Source organism: Neopelma chrysocephalum, unplaced genomic scaffold (assembly GCF_003984885.1).
Source record: "Neopelma chrysocephalum unplaced genomic scaffold, ASM398488v2 Primary Assembly neopelma1_63, whole genome shotgun sequence".
In the NCBI taxonomy this organism is placed as follows: Eukaryota; Metazoa; Chordata; class Aves; order Passeriformes; family Pipridae; genus Neopelma; species Neopelma chrysocephalum.
Genome location: NW_020897720.1, coordinates 9,090,703 through 9,105,987, shown reverse-complemented (window position 1 = coordinate 9,105,987; position 15,285 = coordinate 9,090,703). Strand labels below are relative to the sequence as shown.

The following is a 15,285-nucleotide window of genomic DNA, read 5'->3' as shown; positions in this document are numbered from 1 at the left end:
AATGGGAAGCTGTGGCATGTTTGTGAAGGGTTGGGAGCAGCTTGAGGTTGGGTGGTGGTTTCTGGCTAAATTTGTGTCGATAGTAATGCTGCAGGCAAAGCAACGCCCGCGCTGCATCTCTGACTGAGGGAACGCTATACCCAAATAATCCCAAACTTTTTCATTTTGGGCAATAAGTATGTATATAACCTGAAGCCGCCAAAAGGTTGGCTCTGTACCATGTGTCACTCATAGATTTGGATGAAAAATGGGATTTGGCCACGGTAAATACATTTATAAGTACATTGGATTGTAGTTGTTTAATGAGTTGAAAGCATGTTTGTCTGGGGGTTGTTTGGCAATTCCTAGTACAGTAAGCTTGTGAAGAGAGACAGTAACTCAGTAATAATCATTGCCTTGTGATTTCTCTGCATATTTTTTTCCTGTATTTTATAAAGCATGAGCAAACTGCAACAGACAGCACGGTCAGAAGCCACATAGAGCAGATTAGACGGAAAAACATTAATTTAGGGACTCTTCTCTCTGCAACTTCTCTTCTGATTTGCGTTTCTTTCCCCAAATAACTTAAGAAACATTTATGATGAAAAGCTCGCTCTCTCTTTAGAAGCCTGCCAGATTTAGGCAATGTTCTCTCATCCTTTTAGTTGCAGCATTAAAGCTTGTCTTGCCTTTGCAGAGATATCAGCACCTTATATGGCAGGCTTGGGCTCGGGAGTTTGGGAACGTGCGTTCGTCAGGGGATGGAGGTGTCAGGAGGAGTCCGCCTCGCGTCGCTTCACAAACTTCCTTGCCTCTGCTAGTGCCTCTTCCTTGGATTTTCAGAGCAATGTTTTTTGATGTGTTGAAATTGCTTTTCAGCTACGTTTTGTGGTGGTGTTGATTTTTTTTCCTTTCAACAAGGAATGAATTAAGGATATTAAATTATACAGTGGGACAGCGCAAAGCGTTTCTGACTGGTTCATGGGAGTAGACCCACAGTTTGCTTTTCATGCATCCAGCAGGACTGCCCTACAGGGCTCAAACAGCCATTCATCTTGGCAATCCAAAAACTTTAGCGACAAGGAGAGGTTTTCCACCAAAGGGCATCAGACTGAGTATGTGGCAGGGCCAGAGCTTTCTCCCAGTAATGCTGCTGAAGTGTGTTAAGTTGGTTTGAGCCAAGTGAGGACTTTGTGGGTTTGGAGTGCAGAAAGGGCATCCTACAAGAGACGTGGAGGTACTGTGGCTTCCTGGAGGCTGATGGGGGCAAAGGGAATGAGAGAAAGGACAGAGATGAGCTGTGGAAGGGGTAGGCATATGATGAAAACTAAGAGACTTGATAAGCTCAAAGTTTGCTTTGCATAAAATACACCTGCAGTGAAAATGCTGTGTTAAATGAAGGTCTCGTGATCTGGACTACTTTAGCCTTCGCAGGCTGCCATCTTACCATGCAGATTTGGAGCTTTAGTGGTTTTCTCAGCAGCTGTTAATTTAGGCACCCAGTCAGCCTATTATCTTCTTCTTTAAAAAAGAAGAAGATAGTTGTAAGCTTCTTTAAAAAAAGATAAAATAAAATTCAAGTTCCTGCCTCTGGTCGTGCAGCATCCCACCTCCCAGTTCTAATCATAAGCACTGAAGAGCCAGAGAGATGAAAAGACTGGAATATGTCTGTTTTAGCCAGCAGCAGCCAGGGCTGGACTGATGTGCCTGGCTGTGGAGGTGCTCCAGACCCACATGCGTATGAGACATGCAGTGTAGGTTTTCATCAGGTATGGGATCAGTCTGGATCATGGGATGTCCCGAGTGTCCAGCTGGGCTGTTTGCTGTACCCATTCCTGATGGAACCCCAGTGGAGATACTGGTGTGTGGGTGTGAGTCCAGGAAGGGCAGGAGAGGCTCTTTGCAATGCCCTGGGTTGGGTTTGGTCAAGGGAGTTGGTGTTTCCTCCCTAAATCTGGCAGCTGCTCCTGAGCCTCCCCCTGCCAGAAGTGACCTTTCTGCAGCTCCACCTGGGTCAAGTATTCAAGCTTTGCTTTGAATCCAGGAGGACTGAAGGGTGTGTGCATGTGTGGACAGAGTGCAGAGGGTCTCTTGATCTTGGAAGCATGTAGATAAGAGAGCCATTAGCCCACCCTAATACATGTATTCCTTCTCCTGGTCTTTCCCAGGAGAAAACCAGAAAGCAAATGTGTCTGTCCAAAAGAACAAACAGATAAGCACAGAAGGTACATCATGTGAAGAGAAGATGATGGAGGGAAGATACACAGAACAAGTTTTAACTTGTGTGAGCAGGATCACTGCAGAGACTGTACTCTGGATCCTGGCACATGCTCAAGCCCACAGTTCTCAATTTGTGCCATGCTGGTTGGATTCCAGCCATATAAATCCATATTATGATCCTGCTTTGCACATTTCTACAAGCCATAACTTTTTTTCTTGGTACTTGGGGTGAGAGTGTGTTGGGGCAGAAGTCTGCAAAGTATCACCTCCTGTAGCTTGCTCTCTGATTTGAGATTCTCAGTTGATTATATTCCTCTTTCTGTTCACAGAGCCTCCCGCAGTCACACCTGCTGCTGGCTATTTTGGTGTAGTTCTCATATTTGTTCACCCTGCTTTGAGACACTCCAGTGGGAAAGAGCTTTTATAAACTTGGCACCGATGGACAGAGGCTTGTGATTGCTTCACATGCTCTGAGTGGTGCAGAGGAACCGGCGTGTGAATGCAGCAAGGCTGGTGTGGTGTTTGCATGCAGCGTGAACGTATCGCGACAAATTGTGGGGCATCTTGTGAAAGACATTCCCTGTTGACTGGCTTGATACATAAAAGAACTCACTGCAGAAATTTTTTATTCCTTGCTAACTTTCCATTTTCTTCTTGATTCTGAAAAAGTATTGAGACAAGGTAACTATCAAGAAGAAAGTCTAAAATTTGGAAGAGACTCATAAATAAGAAAGCAGACATGTTTCTCTCCTTCTCAGAGAAGAGAAGCAAAAGTAACATCACATTGCTCACAGACTCTTGCAGCATAATAAAATACCACTTTTGGTTTAGGGGATACTATTCAGGGATGGAGCTGCCTGTTGCTTTGGTTTGTTCTGGCAAACTGTAATAGGTTTAGAGTTTTACTGTAAGTGCTCCTTGAATGCAGAGAAGTGACAGGGCAGAGCAGAAGTCCTATGTTCAGCTTATTGGTTTAGTCCATCTGCTCAGAGCTACTGGTTTATAAACTGAGGTTTTTGCACTGCACTTATCCTCAAGCACATTTGTTGCTGAAATGCTGTCAGCCCTGGCAACTGGGGAAATCACATGAGCTTTCAAGATGTTAGAGGTAGGGGGTAACCTGGAGCATTGAGGGATCTGGATGAGAAATACTGTACCAGGAGATGAATCCCCAAGGTCTCCCCAGCTGCCCGTGCTGAGTGAGTCCAACTTCCATAAGACACAAGAGGTGGGGATGGGAAAAGAGGTATTTTCCAGTGGACTAGGCAGAGCATGCCCCAATGGACTGTGCAGACCAGAAAGAGCTTGTTCATATGCTTATGTTTGCCAGAATCTGGATATTTGAAGAGCGCTACATGTGATGTACCCCACTGATAGAGACAAGTTATAAAAGATGAGAGCATTCCTTGGGATGTTTCCTTTTATTTTTTGTCTCTCTGGACACATATCACATAGCGGTGATACCTGAGAAGTGGGCATTGAGTGAGGATGGTCTTCCCAACTCATGGAAGAACTGCTCCCCATGTGGAGGGACAGAAATTGTTGACAGAAGCAGAGGGACAAGCAGAGAATGAAGATTTCAGCTTTGGGGGCACCAATGACAGTGAAAGAGTCCATACTGGCACACCTATCAGTGTAGAAGAGGCCAGTTTCATGGCTTAGATGGTCCTGGAAAAAAGTGCTGTGAGATTAAACTATCCCAGCAAGTTTTTCATCCCTTGGGCTGTTCAGCAGTACTCAGCCCTTGCTGGCCAAGCTGGAAGTTAGACGTAATTTTCCAAAGCCTGGTCTTTTATATGGAGATCTGGTCTGTGGTCTGACCCATGTGCAGGACCATAAATCAAATTTGGGCCATGAAACTGGTGGATTAAGAGACCTGGGGGTGTCAAACTTGAGAGAGTTTTATGGGGAGCAGAGATGCAAAATGTCTCATTGATAGATGGCTCAAAACACTCTTCTTTTTGCCACGTTTTGTTCTCAGTCACGCTCCAGAAATGTCTGTTCTTTTGAACCTGGTGGAGACTGTGCACTTAAAAGACAGAGAAATTAAAGAGGATGAATCTGCGGAGCATTTACAGCCAGTGAATACAAGTACATTGCCTTCCAGTGATATGGCAGAGAGCACCTCTGAAGGTTTTTAGGTGTTTTTTTTTAGCTTATTTCAGCCCAAAAGAAAAGGTTTCTGTTTCAGAAAACAAAGAGAAAGAGAAGAGGATGTTGGTGATACGGACACAAAGAGAGGGCGAATGTGGGAGATGTAGGTCCAAGACCTGAGGGAATTTGAACCCTTCTCTCATCTCTAGAAACATGTTCCCATCACCATGCTTCAGGTTAGCCTGGGGTCAGATGCTCTTTGTTTTTCTGATGAAGCTGTTACACCTCAGTTATATGCAAGCAGGCGGGAGGGGAGACTGTCGGCTGTGCAAGGCTCAGGGGTGTTCAGTCCCTGCTGCAGTGAGCTGCTGTCCATGAGCTCTAGGACATTTTCAGCAGCAAATTTCAAGAGGGTTTGTAAGAGAGAAGCCACCTTCCCAGATTGCATCCCCTTTGAGCTTAAAATTGTTCTTTTACTAAACATACTTCATTTAAGTGCTGATCAAAGAAACCCCCATGGCAGAGAAACATTATTGATTCCATGTGCTACACCTCACCCTGCTCATGGCCCTCACTAAGCCTACAGAGCCAGCATGCCCAGGGAATGTTACAGCACCGGGGTTTGTATGGGAAAGGTATTTATTCATTCCTGGGCATGTAAAACACTTTTCTGCCTGGTGAATCATTACTGTGGGTTGCACATCCTGAGTGAGAAACTTTCTGCCAGGGCAGGAGGACATGGTGGGAGGAGGGAGAGAGGCATGGAACAAAGATTTGCCTTAACTGGTGAGGGCAGGTGGGATTTTTGGAAGCTCGGTGCCAGTTCTGGTTTATGGTGCCTCAGCTGACTGAGCCTGGTTTCAGCTTTACTGAAGGAAAGTGCTGAAGCTCCTCTGCAGAAGTACTCAGCGAGCAGCCTGTGCAGATCAGCATATGTGGTGACAAGACACTTCCAGTGGCCTTAAAAAACCAAATATATCTGTCTTGTCATGGGCCATATCTCTAAGGTATGCTAAAGCAAAAGGATGAATAGCTTTTCTAAGTGGACTGGATTTTGTCTCAGGCCCTGTTTGCAGTGTTCATATATAAGGAATCAGAGTACAGCTCTTGTGCAAAAACTTATTACCCTTTTATTTTACTTTTTTTTGTGCAGCACCAAGAACTCCTTGGAGAATTACCCAGGTTCCAGGCTGTGCTTTTGTACTCATGGTTGTCTTGTCTGTGGCTAAATTGCAAAGATTTGGCATGCTGCATTTTTTGTATTGTAGATGGGATTGTCCATGCAGTGGTAGTGGTCCAGTGGTGTGCACGTGTGTCTTTAACCCCTCTCAGGTCAGGCAGACACTTTTAGGTTTGACTTTTGGAAGGTGTCATTCTCCTTTCCAATTTGTATATTTATTTCAGTATTATCTTTTCTCTCCTGTTACAAAATTAAGTGGTGGTTCCTAGTATTTTCCTGAAGAAGAAGAAAAGAATCCTAGTGAGCAGCAGCTGTCACCTTTCCTCTTAGTTCAGTAATTGAAAGGGGGAATATCACCTAACAAGTGCAGACACTAGATGTTCTTTCACAGCAATACTGTTTTCTTCTGGTGCCTTAATTCTTTTTAATGTTTGAGTCAGGAAAAGTTGCCAAAATGTAAATTATGACTAGCATACTTCTCCCTCCCACACAGTACAGATTATTGATAGCGGATATAGCTGGTTCCACGTGTAGTTGCCTTGCAGACCTTCTTATTCTGCTCGTTGGTTTAACACACCTCAGCACTCTGTGTCCGTCATTTTGTCTCCTCTTCCTGGAAAACTACAGACATGAGCATTTTTTTTTTTTGGTAGCAGTTACAATTCAGGGAGAAAACACTAGCTAGAAATCATATATTGCTTTAAATGTGGCTTTGTGAGAGTCTGTATAGAAAGAACATGCTATCTACAATTGCTGAGTTATTTTCTTGTTTTAAATTGATTCTGTATTACTAAGTCTTGCTCGTCATGAGTGTTGTAGTACTTCAGTTGCTCTGTCTCTGCTAGGGCAGCTGTGAGCTAAATATTTTATCAGAACTGGAAAAATTCTCAACACCAGGCTTCTGCATGGATGCAAGTTGCTCTTTGTGGTTGTGTTCTGTTGCTGTAAATTCTTTTGATGTCTGTAAAGTTTTGCCCCAGCTGGATATGCTATTTTCTCCATCCTAGAGACTGCAAGTAAAGAAAAAAAGGAGCGAGAGCAGGAAAGAGATAAAGTGAATAAACAAGTTTTGCAATAAAGAGGTATTTTTAGCTGGATATTTCATATTGTTTCTCCTTGGTCAAACCTCTTCCATGGTTTGAGAGGGTTAGCAATGCAATTTATTCATTTTCTCCAAGGGAGAAGCTGCATTTAATATGTGCTCTCCAGGATACTCTGTTAAAATATTAGGCAATAAAATCCTCGACTGTACAGTAGTTGTGGTTATAATTTCCCCCAGGTAGTGGAAACTCTGTAATTTATTGTTGTGTAAGTTTTCCCTTTGTACAGATCAGAGTGGTTGTAGCAGTGTGAAAAGGTCTGTTTCTCTCCAAGTCTGTGTGTTTGTTGGTGACCCAGCTCCTCTCCCCGACGAGCATCTCATTTCTACCATTGCCTCATTCTCACCTCACAGATCACACTCCCACAGAGGAACTCGAATTGTTCCCTCCTGTGATGTAAATTTTGTAACTCACTGCATAGAAACGTGAGTGCCAGATACTGAGGAAGGCGCTCATGATGTGGAATTAGTAGTGCAAGAACGTCTTTGGAGGGTTCTTATCTGTCTAGAGTCTAAAATGCAAAAAATTCAGCAAGCTGTGTGTTACTAGAGATTATATCCTCAGCCTGCGCATCAAAAAAAGCCTGAAAACATAAGAAACCAATCCCTGGGGAAGGCTGTGAAAGTGGCTTTCCAGAACCTCAATGTGAAGGGTGAGAACATGAATACTTTCATTCAAGTGGCACCAAATACCTCCACGACCCCCTCCCGTGCGCACACAGCTGGTGGCACACAGCCAGTGGGAGGTGGCTGTGATCTGCGCCCCTGTCCCAGCTCCTTGTGATGCCCTTTAAAAGCATCCATGTTTTTACATCCTTGGTGAGGGCAGCCAGATCCCTGACTGCCTGGAGCCGGTCAGGTACCAGGCTGTAGGAGGGGGAAGTTGTTCACCATGGGGAGCTGTAAAGCATTTCTTCCTGAGGATGCTGCCGCACTGCTTTCCTCAGCACCGGCTTTCCTTCTTTCCTTCTTTCCCTCTTTCCATAGTTCTGGCCTCTGATGTTGTCTAAGCAGGCCCACCCTCTCAGGATATCAGAGTCCTTGTTAAACCAGCATAGATACTTGGGGATAATTTGTTAGGGATGTGGCAACTGGAGAAACTTGTGCTTCACGTTAACTTGTTTAGGCAAAGTTAGAGTGCGGTAAGGGGAAAGGCAGACATTTCCCCTTTGCCTTTTTTTCTGTGGTTGGAAGGAATGATTTTGCTTGAGATGATTTTTTTTTTTAAATTAAACCTCTGAGAAGTCATATTGCATCTTCCAAACAAACTGCTGAACTCAACTGCTTTTACAAAACGCATGCAAAATTTTCCCCTCAGGATCCTTAGAGGCCCTGGAGTGCCTGCCTTGCAAAACCTGGGGCAGTGAACAAAGTCACTCCAGAGTGATTTCTGTAGGATACCTTTAGACAGCGTGCTTACGTGTATTTATAAATATAGATATACACATTTAACACATAAAATTCTCTTTTGTTATGTTTCTGCATGCAGCAAGCAGAAGGAAAAATAACGCAGAACCAAGGTATCCAAAGAGCTGCTGCCCAGCCGGTAAACTCTGAAAAAGAAAAAACAAAACCCTCTAGGAGGCACAGACACGAGCAGTTTTTATCATCAGCTTTCTCTTGCCACTGAATACACGTGGTGATTTCTCTGTGATCGTTTCAGATGCCTCAGGAACAGTACGCGCACCGGAGCACCATGCAGACCTCAGAAGGACCCCAGGTATACAAAGTGGGGATTTATGGCTGGAGGAAGAGATGCCTCTATTTCTTTGTGCTGCTCCTAATGATTTTAATCCTGGTGAACCTTGCTATGACCATCTGGATTCTGAAGGTTATGAACTTCACAATTGTAAGTAGGGGTTACCCTGAAAGGTCTGGGGACGATGAGGGGGGGTGATGGTCTTTTCTCTGAGCATGACTTCAGACACAGCTTCCATAATGGGGTGTTTAGTAGCCATGGATAATCCTCATTACAGGGAAGAGCAAATTTACCCAGTGATCCTCTCTTTCTGCTGGAGATGTCTGCAGTATTGCCAAGCTGAGGAATCAGTTCAGCATTGAAAATCACATTCCTCTTACTTGCTATATATGTATATATAGATGTATATATGTAAACAGTATACCAATCCTACTTAAATTTCAATCATAAAGTGTTTTAAGATTATTGAAATTGGTTATTTTGAACTGGGGTGTGGAAGCCAGGATGGGTTTGAGCCTTTCTCTTAGACTTTTCCTGCTTTTCTCCATGACTGGGAAGATTAGAAACTGGATTTGCTTTTTTGGGGGGGAAAATTCATGTTGTCCCATAATGGTGTGCTTCTGGAAGCTTCATGAAGAGAAATAAAATTCACAGAGTAGCTGCCTAGGTGTGGTACTTAGGTGGAACACGTCCTTGTCCTTGTCATGCTGTGCTAGGTGCACATCAGTCCTGTCAGCAGCTCTCCCTTGCTGCCTCCTGCTCCTTGGCCAGGGTTAGCCTTCCAGAAGTCCCTAGTAAAATGTTGGGCAGCTGTATTGGGAAGTAGATTGCAGTGGGGCAGATGGTGCCTTCCGGGCCCAGAGCACTTTGTGCATCACTTAAAGTCTGTTCAAACTCCTTTTGAGATCTCAAGACGTGCCTTGACCTTGAATTGTCTTTTTACAGAGTGAGCTTTACATCTCCTGCTCACACACACTGAAAGTCAGGACATGACAAACCAGGCACACCCCACTTCCAGGGCTTGTGAGCCTTTATATATGACAGGTCTTAGTTTGTCAGTAGATAATTTGGCCAAGGAGAGTGAAAATGAAATGATTGGTCCTTTCTTCAAAGCAGTCATTGCCACCTTGCCCAGATGGGGATATTTTAAGATCATTTGAGTCTTCAGGAGAAACTAAGTTTTCAGCTTTAATCCTGTATTTACTTCATGCGAGAGCTGTAAGGGTAAATTCCCCTAGACAACTTCCAAGGACCTTCCCAGTCAGGCTCTGGTTTGAGCAGCATGTTTGGAGTCTCACAGCATTTCCTTCTCTGCCTTGGTCTTGTGCAGTCCTGAACAGCTGCGTCCTACATTATGTCATTAATGGGCCATGAGAAGTTGAATAAACAATCTCTGGTTTACTGTATCCAGCAGATAAAATGCTATGTCAGGGGAACATGTAGCATTCATTTTCTGTAACCAGGAAGCTGTCAAGGTGTGCAGAAAATTGCAATGCATGTGTGCTTAGGGAGCAAGCAATTATAAAGCAGTAATCCACAAAAAGCTCCTGTGAGTGGGCAAAGAGTGACCAAACTGGAGCAATTAATACTTAACCAAACCAGTTATTTAATCTTGTGAAATTTATTTTGATACCCATTTCATGCTGAACTGTGGTCTTTAGATTAATGTATTTGAAAAATAGGTATTTCTGAGGTGATGGAAGAGTTGGTCATATGCTTGTCACACAGAAGTGGTGTGGGTATCAACCCAAGAACAAAATAACAGAATTTCAAATATCACTTTTCAGGAATACAACTTTATTTCTTTGTAATAACGTAACTTCAGTGTGTCAGTCCTGTGCTTTTTTTGCTGTTTGTTGGTGGTCAGTCAACTCTCTAGAGGTTGCTTGGGAAGTCAGGTGAACTTCGCTCCTGTTTCCTCCCTCACTGCCCTCTCGTGATGCACTGCATTTTGCAGGCCACATGCTGAAGTGTCGTCTCCCAGGGATATGTACAGAGACTTCCCACTTCCAGCAGCTCTCTCCACCCTACTAGGATTTACACTGGCTTTTTAGGGGATGCACTGATTTTCAGTTTCTTGTCTGATTCTGTTTCCTTACTTGTCCTTTGATTACTGGGGATTATTCCAGGGTAAAGTATATTTGTATATGGTTTTAGTTAATTCATGTCTACTAATGTTGGTAGGCGATGGCCTTTGGTGGTAAAACACAGACAGTCATGCTGAGTCCTGCAGTGGGAACAGCTTTGTGGCTGTAGGCAAGGCCACACTAGTCAGGGTGCGTGTCTCTGACACAGCCAATTGGAAATAAATGTAAGAACTGGGCATGTAAAATGTGATCCTTGCCCCAATATGCACCCATTCATCTCCTGATCTCCTGCTGCTCCTGCAGCCTCGCCAGCTGCTTTGGATCCTGCTCTGCAATCCGTCCTGCACCGTTCCCTGAGGCTGAGAAAACCACTTTGCTAAGTGAATTTTTAGAGGCAGACTTTTATCTCTAAGTAACAAATGTAGCAGAATTATCAAATGAGCAGATGCAAATATGGAAAAATCTTTAATTTGTTCCTGTTCTGATAAGAGGAGCTGAGAGTCCTTCTGAGGCAGGGAAATGATCTGAGTAGTCAGTAAGCAATAGCTGCTGCTTAACAGGTCTGAGTTACCCCAGTGCTTGCAGAGCAAAAAGAAGGGGAAAATTTGTGTTTCTATTCTTCTAGAAAATAGAGTGTTTCCAGTATCTTCCCACCTCTCCTTCCAGAATCTGAGTCTGTTCAACTCCACAGAACAGTTCTGGCACTTACCAGAATTTAATAATGCTCATTATAGCCAATAAGTGCTCACAGTATTTTAATGAGCACAGCAAACCTGCTCAAGAAAACTCGGGGGTGTTTTAAATGCTGATAGTGGGGAGTAGAGAAGGGGGGAGGAGATGAAGCAAGACAATCTCAGGGAAAAAAACCAAACCTTCTCATGTATGTTCTAGCAGTATCCATGCACTCCACTTCCCGGTCCAGCCCTGACTTCTCTGTCCTCTACATGCCCCACTGGCTTGTGGTTCAGGAGACAACTTCTGTGAAATCAAACTATAAGCTTCCTATTAGTGGCTTTTAACAAGCAAGACATCACTATTTATTCTAGGTTCTGCTTTTATCTGAATATTCAAGGCTTAAATAAATTTATGTGTGGCTATTGCCTTTTACATGGGGCTGTCAAGGCAGTATCATGCTTGTCCTCTGGCACAATCCTTCATTTTTCCTGTGTTATTTGATACTCAGTTTGTTTTAAATGCCTTTATCAGTCTCAGGCCCTATGAAAAACAGGTCTAGAGGGGACCTCAAATGTCATCTGCCTGTCCCACAGCTGGTTCCCACACACAGTTCCTTTACCCTGTTCATTTACATCTTGGCTGTGCTGCTCTGGGACTGTGGGAAGCTCTGGGAAGGCTGCTACCTCTAAACCTTGCTTGGATTTTAAGCCAAACCACGGAATGAATCTGGGTTAAAGCCGCCAATTTGGGTTGAAACCCAAATGTACCACAAAGGTGGCCTAACCTAATTGATGTAGAAACCACCATCCAGCGCTCAACTTTCCGATGATATATTGGTAGAAGGAACTCCATTCAGGTCTTGGACAAGCCTGGTAGTACTGCATGGTTTGCATATATTGATTTTGGGGAGAATATGTTAATGCCTGTGGGCTGCATGTGTGACTGAGCCACCAAGTCTGAAGGCTGTGGCTGTGTCCTGCTGTCCCACTGGTGGGGTGGAGGGCTCAGCCTCCAGCTGTGTCAGCCTCCAGCTGTGTCAACCTCCAGCTGTGTCAACCTCCAGCTGTGGTGGACTCAACCTCGAGCTCGACAGCTCAGCTGAGGTGGGCACAGCCCCTGCAAGGGTTCTTATGTACCAACATAATTGTAAGGCTTGAACCAGAGCTCTAAAACCCTTCCTCTTTATCGTGATGTAGCTCTTTAGCAGCAGGATTGCCCATGACTGTGCATATTAGCACATGCATATTTTATGCTGCCCACTGATGATCTCTGTTTCAGCTATTACTAGTGAGTTTAAAACATTTTTTGAAAGCTTCCTCTTGTATTAGCTTCTGAATATCACAAGAAAAGATGTGCTTACATAAACACAGCAAACCAATATCCTTATTTTAAGCAGTACAAGGCTAGAAAGCTCAGATAATGGGCGATGACAGTGCATTGACCTCTTTCCACAAGGGTAGCACACAATGCTTGGTATTTTAAATGGTGTTAGGAATCTGAAGCACTATCCATTAGTACTCCTTTATAGTCTGTTAGGCAGCAGGCAGAGCTATAAACAGGAGAGATGAAAACTGTGTCCTGTAGCAGCTGTATTTAAATGTCAAACACCCACCTACTTGTCCACCCATCAAACCACTTCAGATCTTTGCTTTTCCTTTGCCCTTCGCTGGTATTTCTATCCATAGCTCCTGTTAGCCTGGTTTGGATTTTATTGTTTTGGGACAGCAGCTGTTTGCATATGACATCCTGTAGTCCTATATAGTGGCAGGTTCTGCTAGACTGTAAACTGTAATAAATGGAAAAATAATATTTTCCCCTAATCAGCTTGCAAGGCTTGAAATTCCTGGAGAGCTGTCTTCTAAAGATCATATAAAGTGAAGGCTTCAGATTAGTTTTTGTAAGGAAAATATTCTGCAACTTGGTATTCAGGAGTCCCTTCGTGAGCCAAACTTAACATGTTCCTCCAAACTGGGAGAGCACCATCCCTGGGGGTATTTATAATACATGTAAATGTGGTACTTACAGACATACTTTAGGGTGGACTTTCCTTTGGGTGCAGAGAGCGGAATCTTTTCCCCCTGGCCTGGTCAGGCTGAGCCTGGAGAGTCCCAAACCACACCACATGCCAACTCTTTGTTCTCCTTCCATAACCACACGAGGTTTTTTTGAAGGTTTACACACTTTAGCATGAGGTTGAACCATATTTTATTATTTTAATTGAACAGGAACAAATGACTGCAATTGTTCAGATTTTTCCTTTTTTTGCCTCAGGCTGTGTTCATTGCTGAAGGGATCTGTTTTAGCATCGTTGAATGAAATGTTGGCAATTTAGAGAGACAAAATGCTACTGTAGGTGGCACAAATGCTAAATATCATTATTATCTTGCATTCTTTATTAAAAGTTGATATGAAAAATGAGCTTTTAAAATTTGGTTATGAACGGTTATTTCCAATACAATTACTCCCTCTTGTGTGTAAACTACCTGCCACATTTCAATTACAGGAAAACAGTGGGGTAATAACACAGCAGTAAAGATGGATTAGAGTTAGGAAAGCTCATTGCCCTAACAGGCAGGATTCTTCTATTAAAGATTTAAAGGAGTAGACTTTCTTCTAATTTATTTTTTTTTAAATTAAAGATTGCCTCAGAAGAAAAAGGCTGTGCTGTTCATATTCCCTTGACATGATTTCTCTGGGGTCTCTTTAGGTGCAATGGTAAGGCCAATATGGGAAACAAATCTTTTCCACTTTTCAGGCTTTGCAGGGCAACTGTAATCAGTCAGCTAAAACTGGTTTGAGTTAGAATTAATATTACTATATCTTTATTAAGAGGGAATCTCCTCTCTCTCACCTTCCCCCTCACACACACACACACACATACAAAATTGTGCCCTTTCCCATCCTAATTCATGTTGCTCTTTCTATAAAACAAGTAATTGTTCTGAGACTGCCTGCATGACCCAAGAGCTTTGTGTATTTCCCTTCTTTCCTCATTCACATGGACTGCATCTTCTGATATAAAGATGTTAATCTTGTAGTGGTCTGACAACACCAGCAATACTATGAGTGATTGTACTATCAAGTGAGGAAGTTCCTACAGGTGAAATCCTTACCGACTGGAATTTAGCTGGAATCTTGGCACTGACATCAGTGGATCAAGCTCTTCACTGTAATGCTTTTTAGTTGCAGGTTTTTTTACAGTAATTTCTAATTTCTTTCCTCTAGATTGAGGGGAAAAAAGTGCTATGCTTTTCTTTTACTATTTTTTAGAGATCTGAATTTTATTCCCTGTGGGTTTTGTGTTTCTGCATGAAAAGCAACTGGGATTACTTATCTTCTTTTAAAGATACATATAGTACCATTTTTGCCTTCACTCATTTGTAGTTTAGAATAATATAGTCAGTTTAAATAGGTTATTGTGTGAAGCTATTAGAAGTTTGACCCGTGTACTGCTGCATCCCCCATGGTATGAATCATTTGGTACTGGTGACTTGTTGAGTTATAGTGCATCAGTTTCTTCTAGTGCTACACCTTTGAAACCTCAGTCTCTGATAATATTTCATTTTTATTATCCTAATAACCACATTTCCTCAGCCAGCACAAGCACATAAACTTTCTTCTTCCTTGTTAACGAAAAGTGATGAAAGCTCTCCATATTTTTACCTCATTGTCTCTACTCTCCGATGAACCATTGAGTTTTTCAGAGGCCTGCCATGGCATTGGATACACTGACAGATTATGCCATGGGAGCAAAAACAAAAAGAAAAAAAAAAGAAATAGTAAGTCTTGTACTAGTACCACTAAATCGAGCTGCATATGCTGCACTGCAATCACTTGGGTAATTCTTTGGGTTTTTTCTCTGACAATGGCACAAGGCAGTCTGTGTTGTACAGTGTTATGATGGCAGATGGACCTTTCCCCTCAAACATTTTGGGCTGGGTTTCATGTGCTTCCATCTCAATGGACAGGCTTCCAGCTCTCAGTTCTAAGATGTTTCTGCCACTGTTCATAGCCATCTGAACAGAACTATGCATCCAGGAGAAAGGAATATCTCAAACATACTTAGTTTCTGAATTTTTCAGAGGCAGAACAAAGCAGTCTTATTTATTAGCATCTCTACTGTGAAAGAAGCTGCTGCATAAGCTCTGTACTTACATCTCACCAGAAGTGAGAGATATTATAAATGTCCCATTCCAGAAAAAGTTTTTATTGGTGCTATTTTCCTACTGGACGTTAGAGAATTTAGCCCTGA

General features: G+C 43.0%; 1 protein-coding gene across 5 annotated transcripts in view; it reads left to right on the top strand.

Moving 5' to 3' along the window:
• Positions 1-15,285, top strand: part of SGCD (sarcoglycan delta) — a 314,527-nt gene that overhangs the window by 182,322 nt on the left and 116,920 nt on the right. For all 5 annotated transcript variants that reach the window (XM_027682409.1, XM_027682411.1, XM_027682413.1 and 2 more), the window contains exon 3: positions 8,236-8,421. In XM_027682409.1, coding sequence (XP_027538210.1) covers positions 8,236-8,421 — 186 coding nt within the window. The remainder of the gene's footprint in view (positions 1-8,235; positions 8,422-15,285) is intronic.